Genomic DNA, 14,545 nt, shown 5'->3' with positions numbered 1-14,545 from the left:
GTTTCTGTATGTAACATTTCCTTGAGCAGATTTTCATGTGTATATTTCTCTCTCATTTTCATTCATTTCCCGCGCCACTATCCTGTTTCTTTCTTCTTCTTCTTCTTCTTCTTCTTCTACTTCTTCTTCTTTAAACACGGTGCCAAAGTCAATGCTAGAAATGTTTTATTTGAATTTGTGGCCATTCCCACAATTCTCAAGACACAGCATGCACAAACAGCATCTGGTTTAAATATGAGGTTCGTTTGACAAACTTTATGGTACGGTATATGTACAGGCTTGTTTGACAAATTTGTGGCTGGATAAGAGCGAATTTGACAAACAAGTGTAATCGTTTACGAATGCCTTAAGGTATACATCCACAGAACCCAGCATTTCCAGATTGAGATTTCCAAATCCCCCCATAGTAGATAAGAAAAATCCCCAGTATACCATTTCTGCAGCTTATCCCCAAGTATCTTAAATCTACCTGTTCCTTTAAACCATTATTGTTATCAGTGTTGCCAGCTTGAAGAGGTGGAATTTTGTGTTTAGGGCCATAAAATCTTCGTACGTGTCAAAAAGTTGTAGTTCAGAAACAAAAGTTGTTCATTTGTAATGAAAAACAATTGGCTGGCCAGAAAAAATACAGCCGTATTATGTTCGAGTGATGGATACCAGCTGGCTGTGGTGGCCGAGCGGTTCTAGGCGCTACAGTCTGGAACCGCGCGATCGCTACGGTCGCAGGTTCGAATCCTGCCTGAGGCATGGGTGTGTGATGTCCTTAGGTTAGTTAGGTTTAAGTAGTTCCAAGTCTAGGGGACTGATGACCTCAGATGTTAAGTCCCTGATGACCTCAGATGTTAAGTCCCATAGTGCTCAGAGCCATTTGAACCATCCCAATTAAGTGTGTAAATACTTCACAACACTAACTGCATCTTTTTCAGAAGTTAAATTGATAAAATTGTTGGCACATTTTCATTTTTGAGTAATCTTTGAGAACATATCTCGTGGAGCGCAGTGGTCTGGCAAGAAGCACTTTAAGAATGGGCGCAAACAGTCTCGACGACGAAAACATCTATTTTGATGGTAACCGGTTTCAATCAATTTTTGGCCATCCTCAGATGGCAGTGGCTGTCACTGGCAGTGGATGGAGCTACAACACCCGCTACAATCTGCCACCACCTACCATCATGGTGTGATGGTCTGAGGGTGGTCAAAAACTGACCGAAACTGGTTACCGTCAAACCGTTTGCGGTCGAGATTGTTTGTGTCCATTTTAAATGTATAGGTTCGTTTGACACGCCCGTGGATAGGAAAGAGCAAATCTTACAAACAAGTTTGACCATGTATGGATCCTTCGAACGTTCAAACAATTTGTCAAACATATCGTGTTTGGCAAATCATTTGAGTGTGAGCTGCTTTGTTTGGCGTGTTTATGAAACGTACAGTGTAACTGAAGTGTTTGAGAGAAACTTTGATTGACCGCCTATGTGAAAAACAAGTTTGACAGTGTACACTTGTGTTTTTCAAAAAAGATCAGTTGCTTGCCCGACTTTGAATATGAGAGACCGTGCGAATACTGGTGTTTATTTTTGTTGTTGTTTATCTCTTGTATCATCGGTTTCCGCATTTGTGTATATTGAAATGGTTCAAATGGCTCCGAGCACTAACTTCTGAGGTCATCAGTCCCCTAGAACTTAGAACTACTTAAACCTAACTAACCTAAGGACATCACACACATCCATGCCCGAGGCAGGATTCGAACCTACGACCGTAGCGGTCGCGCAGTTCCAGACTGTAGCACCTAGATCCGCTCGGCCACTTCGGCCGACCTGTGTATATTGAAATCAAAGGATTACAGCGACAGAAACAAAGATCACAGTCCGTTACCGAAATGGTAGAAGTCTTGCAACTTTCCCATCCAAATATTACACAGCGAGACGTACAGAAGAAAATCAAAAGTCTATGCACGCCCGGAGTGCAACCACAGACACATAGTGCAACTAATTAATATAGTCTTTTAATACCTCATTCTTTGCTTCACACGTTCTCCGTTGCTAGATATCCCAAAGATAAAGGGCCTGCACACATATAGTATTTATTGACAATTCTAGTTTGTCAACCCTTCAATATATTGAAGCAACCTCACGCTATCAATAACATTGACAAAAATTGTCAGTTGACAATGAGATATTACAATGGTAAGATGTCGAACATACAAAAGAAAGCTTGTGTTGCGGTTATATTAGTTATAGCTTTGAGACAACAGAAAACAACGAAAAAGACGAAATGAGTCAGAATACTTGGAAAAAAAGAAGCGACTGCTCACATGTTAATTTAATGACTGAAGTCAGAACCATGGACACGAAAGATTTCATAAATTGTTTACCGATGAGCCCTGCATCGTACGTCAAGTATTAGCGTTGATACAAGATAGAATAGAGAAGCAAACTACTTAAGAGAGGCAATCGCAGTCGACCAGAGATTGGGAGTAACTTAAGAGATTTCTGACGACAGGCAGGTCATTCTAGTGCCCGAAGTTTAGTTCTGTAATATCGGCTAGCGCAGTTCGTAAAATTCTGTGGAAACCTGTGAAGCAATTATATCTACCTGGCAAGGACCTGTTCATGCAATTAACGTAAAAGTTTTTTATGCTTTGCTATAATTTGGTGAAATTTACGTATATTTCGCAGATCTCTTACTAGCCATTGCAGATGTATGACGTATTTTTCTAACTGGAAGCGTTTTTTCCAAATTGCCATGTAATACTCCAATCCATACTATATTTTCAAATTAATGAAATAAGCAGTGTCGTAGGGAATCCTTCGTTAATCATCCTAAAGCAGTATACACAATGATTATCCTTGCACAGGCTTATTAAAATATTTGTAGATAAAAAGACTGCTTAAAAACTAAATCTGAGAACACGGCGGTATATTGAAGAATTAGCAGTGCACACTAACGCCATGTAGCTGGTTCCTGAATCTCTGTCAACATCTGAATGGAGAATATTATCAACCCATCTATGCTTGACCTCACACGTTCAGTATGTATTGATAATACTGAGAATAATTTGAGGTCCATTAGTACTGCTCTTCAGTACTTCTAGTATTGAAAATACGTCAATAGGCGCCCTCAGGCGGTCAATATATTGATAGTTTCACAATATTATTGAACGTGTAAGGGCCGCTTTATCGATAATCGCTGAGGAACAGGGATACAATGTCAAGGAACTGTGTCTTCTTTTCAACATGAGTGCGAAATAATTTTAACAGGTTACTGTAAGTCTGACTCTCGACTCAGAGAAATTTGACATAATCGTCAGGTTCTGAGTGTAATTTTTTCTTTAACAAATTTGGGTATAATAATCTCTCGGTTTCAACTGTTTCATGAATCAGTGTCTTGTTTACTTTTTATTTTTTTATAAACAGTGCTAAAGCCAAAGCAAGAAATGCTTTGCTGCATTGGTAGTCATTCGCACTTATGTCAAAATACTTCGTGCCATGGTATGCACAGCGTGACAGCTGCTTCAGAAATGATGTTAAATTTGACGATCTTGATTGATACATCTGCCTGGTTGTTTGACAAATATTTCAAATGCAAAGAACAAATATGACAAACAAATTGGAATTTTTACAGAGCCGTTTAGAACTGCTGTCTACTTCTGCATGCCGATAATGTGTCTTAAGAGTTGTGGTGATTCGTGAATGAGTCGTTCATTTGAACGACTCTAAATAAAGAGTCGTAAGAATCGAATCGTGATACGGATGAATCGTCGTTCAAAAGAATCGTAAGAACGATTGCGTGTTTCCGAGTCGTGACGATTCCAAGTTCCAACGATTCATCAATTCTTAGTACGCTATGCTTCGATGGCAACTACCGAATCATGCCGAATCGTGCCGAATGATTACGACCGCCAGGTGGCAGTCAAGTGGAGGATGCGTGTGAACAAAGGAAGCTCGGAACGAACAAACGAAGTTCGTGGGCCGTAATATTACTCGTGAAAACCAAGCTGACATTTGGCGGTGGCTGACGGGAACGAGCGTAAAGGCATTTCCCATTTACTATCCCTATATAGTGCACATGGGCGGATTCATATCATCCTACGTTTTTCTGTGCTCTTTCCAATTCCACAGCACCTTATATTTCACAATAAAGCAACTGTCAGCCCTCGCACACTGCAAATGTAGCTTAACTTTTGTTTCGTCGAAATACAAAGCATAGGTATTTTGCTTTTAATTTGTCTGAGAACTAGCTTCTGCCACTACTGTTTATGTGAGAAGATGACATACTTCTAAAGTGTGGGATACATTCGTATACAGCGAAATTACTTCACTGCTAATTTGCTAATTCTGTTAGTTCAACCAGTGCCGCCACTAAATGGCTGTCGCACTAGACCAATATTACAGAGCGAATGTAGGCTCTCTAACCAATACCTTTCTTGACGGATCGCCGTGTAATATCGTCTTTAAAATTCGAGTTCAGATTCATATTAAATGTTAGTGAAGTAATGTAGCGGTATACGATTGAATCCTATTGTTGAGAAGTATGTCATCTTCTTACGTAAATAGCAGTGACAGCGGCAAGTTCTCAGACAAATTAAAAGCAAAATACCTATGCTTTGTATTTAGAAGAAATGAAAGTTAAGCTAAATTTGCTGTGTGGGAGGGCTGTCAGCTGCGTTATGAATTACAAGGGTGATGTGGACTTGGAAAGACATTTAGCACAGGAAAACCTAGGATCATATGAGGCAAACCATGTCTGCCTCACTGCTAGATTTTGTTACTATAAAACAGATGCCTGTAGTTAAATACGTTCAAGCCACACAACCAAACTGGCATACCACGTAATTCTGCACCACCTTCCGCACAAATCGACTCCTCTTTTCTGGCATGCTGAAATAAAACAATAGATGCAATCAAATCAAACGTGACCTTTCAACAATTCAGGCATTACACGTATAAATCGAGAATCACACTTGCAACGTCATTTGCATGTTTACTCATAAATAAACTATTTGTGGCATATCTTATCATGACACAGTTTGATTCTAACCCCATTGACAATTTTAGACATGTCCTGCCATCTGTGAGTAAGATGTAGAACTTTTTGCATTCCGTAAGCATCGTGCCATCGAAGACTAGAATGAATCGTGAACGACTCGTAGTAATCGATTCGCAATGTGAGATTGAATCGTAGGAATCGAATCGAGAAAAAGAATCGTGTTGCCCAACTCTAGTTGCACTTGTTCTACCACCAGATGGCAGCCACACTAGACATGTTTTTTTTTTTTTTTTTTTATGAGAGAGTGTTGATACTAGAGTTGGGCAACACGATTCTTTTTCCCGATTCGATTCCTACGATTCAATCTCACATTACGAATCGATTCCTACGATTCGTTCACGATTCTTTCAAGATTCATCGTAGTCTGCTATGGCACGATTCTTACGGAATGCAAAAAGTTCTACATCTTACTCACAGATGGCAGGACATGTCAAATTGGCAATGGGGTTACAATCGAACTGTGTCAAGATAAGATATGCCAGAAATAGTTTATTTATGAGTAAACATGCATACGACGTTACAAGTGTGATTCTCGATTTATACGTGTAATACCTTAATTGATGAAAGGTCACGTTTCATTTGATTGCATCTATTGTTTTATTTCAGTATGCCAGGAAAGAGGAGTCGATTTGTGCGAAAGGTAGTGCAAAATTACGTGGTATGCCAGTCTGGTTGTGTGGCTTGAACGTATCTAACTACAGACGTCTATTTTATAGTAACAAAATCTAGCAGTGAGGCAGACGTGGTTTGGCTCACATCATCCTATTCAAATAAAGTTGAAAGCAAACAGTTAAATAAATATAAATTTTCATTTCCGAGATACCAGCGATCAGAGGAAACCATGTCTAACCTAAAACATATCTAGGATGATTGTTACTATTGGATGTACAGTAAGTCCAACGTGTTCGTATTCGGATAACGTTATACCGCCATCTCACAAAATTTTGATACACCTCTACTGTAACATCCAATAGTAACAAGGATTTACGAAATTGTAATATAAAATACTTATTGTGTAAAATCGAGTTTTTTCAGGACACACACCAATATAGGTAAATTTAAAAATCAAAATCTTTATCTAAATATAAATTTCTATCAAAACTGTTAAATCCATTCCCAAGAAACACGAAATTCGCGTTTTTATTAAAAAAAATTCTTTTGTGTAAAATCGCGTGCTGTAAGGAAAGACACCTATATACAGATAATGATAAAAACTAAAACCTTAACTACATTCAATACGTAATAACAAAGTTTTACGAGATGGCGTTATAAAAACATGTGAAATAGCTTTTTTATAATGTAAAATTGGGTTTTTACGAATGGAACTATGTAGGATATATATACTGTAAAATTGACTTTTTACGGAAGAATGGAACTATGTAGGTGAACTCATAAAGCAAAAACAAGTCTAAATACAAAATTTCATTCAAATCGTTAGGGCCGTTTTCGAGATACGTGAAATATAACACATAATCCAAGTGCTATTGCTCGTGTGTAAAGAAGGTGTGTGTGTTTTGCATTGCATCTGGAACATATAAGAGGTACGTATTTATTCATCATACTTGGATTTCTTGATTTTAATCGTGTGTATTGGGAGCTGTGTACTCGCTGTATATCGCTCCTGTCATCACTAGTTCGTGTATTACTCGCGCAAAGTAAGCTGACGTAAATGGGAAATGCCTTTACGCTCGTTCCCCTCAGCCACCGCCTAGTGTCAGGTTGAGCTTGGTTTTCACAGTAATATTACGGCCCACGAAATTCGTTTGTTCGTTCCGAGCTTCCTTTGTTCACACGCATCCTCCACTTGACTGCCATCTGGCGGTCGTAATCATTCGGCACGACTCGGCATGATTCGGAAGTTGCCTTCGAAGCATAGCGTACTAAGAATCGATGAATCGTTGGAACTTGGAATCGTCACGACTCGGAAACACGCAATCGCTCTTACGATTCTTTTGAACGACGATTCGTCCGTATCACGATTCGATTCTTACGATTCTTTATTTAGAGTCGTTCAAATGAACGACTCATTCACGAATCGCCACAACTCTAGTTGATACCCTTGTTGATAATAATCTGGCCTGGCCGATTGGCTCCCCAGATACACTGAAACGCCAAAGAAACTGGTATAGGCATGCGTATTCAAATACAGAGATGTGTAAACGGGCAGAATATGATGCTGCGGTCGGCTTCCCTTACGACCATTTCACGAGTGTACTGTGAATATCAGAAATACGGTAAAACATCAAATCTCCGACATCGCTGTGGCAGGAAAAAGGTCCTGCAAGAATGAGACCAGCGACGACTGAAAAGAATCGGCGACACAAAGCTTTACGCCTTGCCTGGGCCCGTCAGCACCGACATTGCACTGTTGATGACTGGGTACATGTTGCCTGGTTGGACGAGTGTCGTTTCATTTTGTATCGAGCTGATGGGTGTGCATGGCTGTGGAGAAAACCTCGTGAATCCATTTACCTTGCATGTCAGCAGGGGACTGTTCAAGCTGGTGGAAACTCTGTAATGGTGTGGGGCGCGTGCAGTTGGAGTGATATGGAACCCTTGATAAGTCTAGATACGTCTCTGACTAGTGACATGCACATAAGCATCCTGTCTGATCACCTGCATCCATTCCTGCCCATTTTGCATTCCGACGGACTTGGGCAGTTCCAGCAGAACAATACGACACCCCACACGGCCTCACAGAGTGGCTCCAGGAACAATCTTCTGAGTTTAAACATTTCTGCTGTCCACCAAACTCCCCAGCATTGAGCATTATTGAGCATATCTGGGATGCCTTACAACGTACTATTGAGAAGAGATCTCAACCCCCCTTGTACTCTTACGGATTTATGGATAGCCCTGCAGGGCTCATGGTGTCAATTCCCTCCAGCACTACTTCAGACATTAGTCGAGTCCATGCCAGGTCGTGTTGCGGCACTTCTGCGCATTCGCGGGGGCACTACAAGATATTAGGCAGGCGTACCAGTTTCTTTGGCTCTTCAATGTGTGAAGTGGTTGGCTTTGGATGGTAGTATCCATTCATGGTTTCAGTCAACACTGCCTCTGGAGCACAAATGGGGGAACATTAGTGTTTAAGTAGCAGTGGGATAATAACTCTTGAGTCTGTTAATATCAACTTAACTTTTATGTCATATTACATAGTAGTTTCTTCTTCAAGTAGGCTCGATGGCTTAAGAGATATAATTCCTTATGGTTGGTTGTAGTAGGATAAACAGGTTTACCTCCTGTGCTGAATGTTAATACACTCCTGGAAATTGAAATAAGAACACCGTGAATTCATTGTCCCAGGAAGGGGAAACTTTATTGACACATTCCCGGGGTCAGATACATCACATGATCACACTGACAGAACCACAGGCACATAGACACAGGCAACAGAGCATGCACAATGTCGGCACTAGTACAGTGTATATCCACCTTTCGCAGCAATGCAGGCTGCTATTCTCCCATGGAGACGATCGTAGAGATGCTGGATGTAGTCCTGTGGAACGACTTGCCATGCCATTTCCACCTGGCACCTCAGTTGGACCAGCGTTCGTGCTGGACGTGCAGACCGCGTGAGACCATGCCTCATCCAGTCCCAAACATGCTCAATGGGGGACAGATCCGGAGATCTTGCTGGCCAGGGTATTTGACGTACACCTTCTAGAGCACGTTGGGTGGCACGGGATACATGCGGACGTGCATTGTCCTGTTGGAACAGCAAGTTCCCTTGCCGGTCTAGGAATGGTAGAACGATGGGTTCGATGACGGTTTGGATGTACCATGCACTATTCAGTGTCCCCTCGATGATCACCAGTGGTGTACGGCCAGTGTAGGAGGTCGCTCCCCACACCATGATGCCGGGTGTTGGCCCTGTGTGGCTCGGTCGTATGCAGTCCTGATTGTGGCGCTCACCTGCACGGCGCCAAACACGCATACGACCATAATTGGCACCAAGGCAGAAGCGACTCTCATCGCTGAAGACGACACGTCTCCATTCGTCCCTCCATTCACGCCTGTCGCGACACCACTGGAGGCGGGCTGCACGATGTTGGGGCGTGAGCGGAAGACGGCCTAACGGTGTGCGGGACCGTAGCCCAGCTTCATGGAGACGGTTGCGAATGGTCCTCGCCGATACCCCAGGAGCAACAGTGTCCCTAATTTGCTGGGAAGTGGCGGTGCGGTCCCCTACGGCACTGCGTTGGATCCTACGGTCTTGGCGTGCATCCGTGCGTCGCTGCGATCCGGTCCCAGGTCGACGGGCACGTGCACCTTCCACCGACCACTGGCGACAACATCGATGTACTGTGGAGACCTCACGCCCCACGTGTTGAGCAATTCGGCGGTACGTCCACCCGGCCTGCCGCATGCCCACTATACGCCCTCGCTCAAAGTCCGTCAACTGCACATACGATTCACATCCACGCTGTCGCGGCATGCTACCAGTGTTAAAGACTGCGATGGAGCTCCGTATGCCACGGCAAACTGGCTGACACTGACGGCGGCGGTGCACAAATGCTGCGCAGCTAGCGCCATTCGACGGCCAACACCGCGGTTCCTGGTGTGTCCGCTGTGCCGTGCGTGTGATCATTGCTTGTACAGCCCTCTCGCAGTGTCCGGAGCAAGTATGGTGGGTCTGACACACCGGTGTCAATGTGTTCTTTTTTCCATTTCCAGGAGTGTATTTGGATTAAAAGTCCCACCTGTATATTTCCAATCATAATTCACAAGTAAAACAAGAATGTGATACTTCTTACTACAGACCAGAACAGAGTTCAGACTTCTGATCGAGAGAAATGTGCGTGAAAACTAACTCGGATACAATGTGACTAGTGATGCTCATGTTGCATTGCAGTTCGAAGGTGCTACAAGTACATATCGATTGATTACATTGACAAATAAAATTTATAAGTCAGTAATATTTTATGACATTTACACTGCAGAAGCTATTCAAATTGGAGTTAATATTTATTTAAGTTGTAATAATGACAGATTTGAATCAATTCAAATCTTTCTCTCGTAGTTGAAGAGAACAGAACTTTTCACATTTTTATGTATTTTGTTATTATGTGTTGTAGTAAGTTTGTGCCTCAGTGAAATAATTTTCAATAATTTATTTAATCATACCAAAGAAAACCAAAGTTTATACAATTTCTGAGGTACTTTTGTGTACTTGGTAGTTTGGTCGTCCCCGTGTATCGAGTACTCTGAGTATTTGTGTGTAGCAGGAACTCTGATTATTTGTGTGTATTGTGTATTCCAGTTGTGGTGAAAATAGGGTCATTTACAAGTTCCATTACACTCTGCACTCTATGTGGGGACTGGCCTTGCTTGCTTTGCTCCCTGTTACCCCCTCTGGCAGTCACCCAACTTACAGTTAACTTTTTGTAACAATACCTGTTATAGTAGACTGTGAATCTCATGTTGTGATGTTGAGCTTGATTGCACAAAATGTTTGATCATGTGATAGCTATACTTCCTGGGAGAAACTGTGTTAGAACACTGAGTGAACTGTGGAAAGCAATTAACAACATCATTGAAGCTGCTCCTGATAAATAATTTGTAACATCTAATGACATTATTAAATGTGAAAATGTCAAGTTTCGTTACTTCATACGAGTACTGCATGCACTGCTGATAGGGCAGCTGCATCAACACCACTGCATCCCCTCCTCCTGGAAAGAAACTTCACAAACCAAACTTGCATTCTGCACCACCACATGGTCAGACTTATCAATTTAGAATCAATCTGAAGAAAGGTGGCGCATGTAATGGAGACTGATTACAAGCAACTGCATCCGAAACTTTTTGCCATGAAATCTCAAAACTATTAAATCACAAAACCCAATTATGAATTGCCACTCCTCTGGCTCAGATTTGGAGTCACTCCTGAGGTAAAGATGTTTCTCCCACTCTGATCCTCTCCTTGTGCACTTACTGGGCATTGTTTGCTTCCTCACTCATGCATCTTCTTACATTTTTGATAAATAAGCCTGCTTTGAAATGAAACAAACAGATTGACATGGTGCAGTGGCTGCTGGCAATTTTGCACCTTTCATGAGCATTTGTCACACTCCTCCTGTTATTTATCCACAAACTAAATATGTAGGACCTACTTGGATCTGTTCCATATGGAGGTGCATCACAAGCTGGTTTATAAATAAATAAAGATGGAAGTGAAGTACAAGATTGGCAGGAGTATATTCTACAAGATTGGCAGAACTATATTTAGTGACAGTCATTGTTTGGGTATATATGTGTTAGGCTTCATGTCTCCATTGTGGTCTTAAGTATAAGTCAATTTGGTAAGAAGCCTTTCAGACATTCACAATGTCCTGTGTTTCTGAATTATAAACAGAAATTTTATCTTCAGTTGCCATTAGCTGAACTCATGCATCTCACATAAGTGTAACATTGATTTATTTTGCTTTTTCTTGGATATTCTTCTGGAAAAATTGAGCATTTATTGACATTTACTAAGAATATAACTAGAGGCCAACAACATTGTAGTTCAATATGTAATTAAAAGTGAATACTCACATGTAACTTTAATCCTTGTTTTGCAATATCTTCTTCACTTTATCCAGTAGGGCACAATTTTCCCCAAGGAGATATCTTCCCGACTTAAAAATAAGCAAATACATAATACATAAGTAAATACTGTACCTCTAGTAGTAAAAAACATCTTTGCAGTGGAAATCTTGATGATGCTGGTTTACTGGAATGCCTTAAAATTATAGTTACATTTGCAATACAGAAAGGGAGACAGAGACACACATCTACTAGATAATTACAAGTCTATATCAAATGTGCCAATCATGTCAAAAATAATAGAGCATTGAATATAATAGAGGGAAGCATTCCACGTGGGAAAAATATATCTAAAAACAAAGAAGATGTGACTTACCAAACGAAAGCACAAACATACACACAAAATTCTAGCTTTCGCAACCAACGGTTGCTTCATCAGGAAAGAGGGAAGGAGAGGGAAAGACGAAAGGATGTGGGTTTTAAGGGAGAGGGTAAGGAGTCATTCCAATTCCGGGAGTGGAAAGACTTACCTTAGGGGGAAAAAAGGACAGGTAGACATTTGTAAAGGCAAAGAGTTTGGGCAGAGATGGACATCTGCTAGATTTTTGTGTGTATGTTTGTGTTTGTTTGTGTGTCTATCGACCTGCCAGTGCTTTCATTTGGTAAGTCACATCTTCTTTGTTTTTAGATATATTTATATGTAATGATAAGTACTTGTTAAAGTATGTATTTTTGTGTGAATGTATTTATATAAATCTAAAACTTTCACTGACAAACTCAACGGCATGGAAAGCATACTGAAAGGCTAATAAAGGTTGTGACCTATTCTGGACATGCAAAGCGACCATGTACCAAGTTTGAAATAGACCATTTCACTTGTCAACATTGCATTGTACTCTTTGTTCATAAAATTGTGCTTGGAGTGTGCAGATTTGGCGGTAATCTGTTCTCATTTCTTTTCAACTGGAACGCCTTTCATAAATTATGTGTCAAAAAGCAGTGTAAAAAGGAATTAAGTGAATTTTAAATAATTTCATTTCCACATGGAAAATATGTTTTTTCTACAACTTCTGTTCAGTTCACGTTTGATGATCAAGGAGAGAAATATAGAATGTGGGTTTTTGGGTGTACTTACACATGGGGATTCATAACTTTTGAAACATATTTTTATAGTGAGCCCAGTTAACATACTATATTTGGTTAGTATTCGATTTCCTTTTTCTTATAATGAAAATTATATTAATTTTCTGTAGTATTGATCCTCTAAAAGGATCTGGCTGTAAGAATAGTGCACCTATATGTTTATTCACTGCACTAGCTGCTACACTCTGATGGAAGGGTGTGTGGGCTGATGAAATTCTTTTAGCATTTATTTCTACGTGTATTTTCTATTAAATATGTTTGGATAGTTAATAGCAGGATAGAAGGAAATTGGATCAAACAAAAGCAAATTGATGTCAAAGAGTGTGCACAGTATTCACTAATAATTAGCTTGGTATCAGAGTAAACAATAGAGTTAAAAAGTTGATGGAAATGGAAAGATTAGAATTTGTAAAGCAGGTAGTATAATTTTTGGTGCAGTATGTTTCTAGATGTGAAATTATTAATCCAAGGTAGAAGAACATGGAGGACAACATTAAATTAGTCAAATCAATTAACGACTTTATAAAAAAACTTAAATTGTAAAGGTAAACAAAAATACTTTTCCCAGGCAAATCATCTGGTCCCTTTTTTCCCATTGTAGATAATTGTTGGGTGCCTCACAATAGATCAGATTTCACAAAGTCGCCACCAATCAATAAATAAACAAGTTATTTTTGGTACGATGTAAGTATCATTTGCTTATTTTATGACATTCTGAAATACGGTATTGTCGTGAACAGTCACGAGCTGCAGACATGTGACTGGCCGCGCAACGTCGGCTGTGGTGCTGGGGAGGGTGCTACTGTCAGTACCGTGCGAGTGACGGACCCACGGACGCGACAGACCACTCCATCTGCACTGCCGCCCTCCAGGTATACCTTCTGTTAGCATCTTTCGCTGTCAGCTGCTGTGCATTACTGCTTGATACTGTAGTGATAAGTTTTTTATTTCTTTTTTTAATTACTTTAATTTTAAAAATGATGAGCATTCAGAAATGATTTACAGTAGCAGTTTTTTGAACCTTGTGTATCAATGAAAATGAGTCAGTATACATGGGACCTCTCAGTCTACTCCCCACTGTCATCAGTGCACTGCTGTCACCTTCTTGGCAACTTCATTATTGCATCACCATTATATGTGGGTACTATGCACCTACTTCTGGACATTTGTCTGGAGGTCTTAGCTCACAGCCCATCCATCATGTTATCAAATAAAGTATAATCAAGTGGCGCAAGACCGAGTAAATATTCTGGTTTGGCACAACAGTGAACCCAAGTGATGTCAACTTTCCAGTTATGGCATTGTTGGTGTGGGGCTGTGCATTGTTGCCCTGGAGGAGCACTTCATTCAACTACTTTCCCTGCCTTCTTTGCTGAATTTTGCTTTTAACTCATATAGGGGTATCATAGTACAGCCCACTGTTGACACACACTCAATGTTTCATGGAGACAGTGATGGTGACAGATGACCAGTGCTCACGTACTTGCATGCAGATTCCCTTCAACTAGTGAACCAGTTTTAAGTAGTCTTTTATGTAGGAGCTTCTTGACCATACTTCACAGTTAAACATTTATGAATTTCACAAAAACCTTGCAGTCTATTTTTATCCTTGATAGTCACCTTCCATCTTGACCCTAGTTTTCTCTGTTTAACAACAAATAAGTGCCGTCCTGTCACTATACACGGTGTTCACAGCTGTCATCTAGCATCTGCCTGGTGTACTATACTCATAATCAGTACATCGTAAATAGTTTTAATGATATTTGTATAACTATGAAGTTGTACATCATATCCAAATGCCCCTAGTAGAGTCTGTACATAAGTA

General features: G+C 40.6%; 1 protein-coding gene across 9 annotated transcripts in view; it reads left to right on the top strand.

The window, feature by feature from the left end:
* The window catches only part of LOC126412664 (uncharacterized), a 353,642-nt gene that overhangs the window by 226,381 nt on the left and 112,716 nt on the right, over positions 1-14,545 (top strand). For all 9 annotated transcript variants that reach the window (XM_050082429.1, XM_050082421.1, XM_050082414.1 and 6 more), the window contains exon 3: positions 13,461-13,592. In XM_050082429.1, the coding sequence (XP_049938386.1) occupies positions 13,461-13,592 (132 nt within the window). The remainder of the gene's footprint in view (positions 1-13,460; positions 13,593-14,545) is intronic.

Source organism: Schistocerca serialis, chromosome 1 (assembly GCF_023864345.2).
Source record: "Schistocerca serialis cubense isolate TAMUIC-IGC-003099 chromosome 1, iqSchSeri2.2, whole genome shotgun sequence".
NCBI lineage: Eukaryota > Metazoa > Arthropoda > Insecta > Orthoptera > Acrididae > Schistocerca > Schistocerca serialis.
This window is presented reverse-complemented; position numbering and strand designations above follow the sequence as displayed.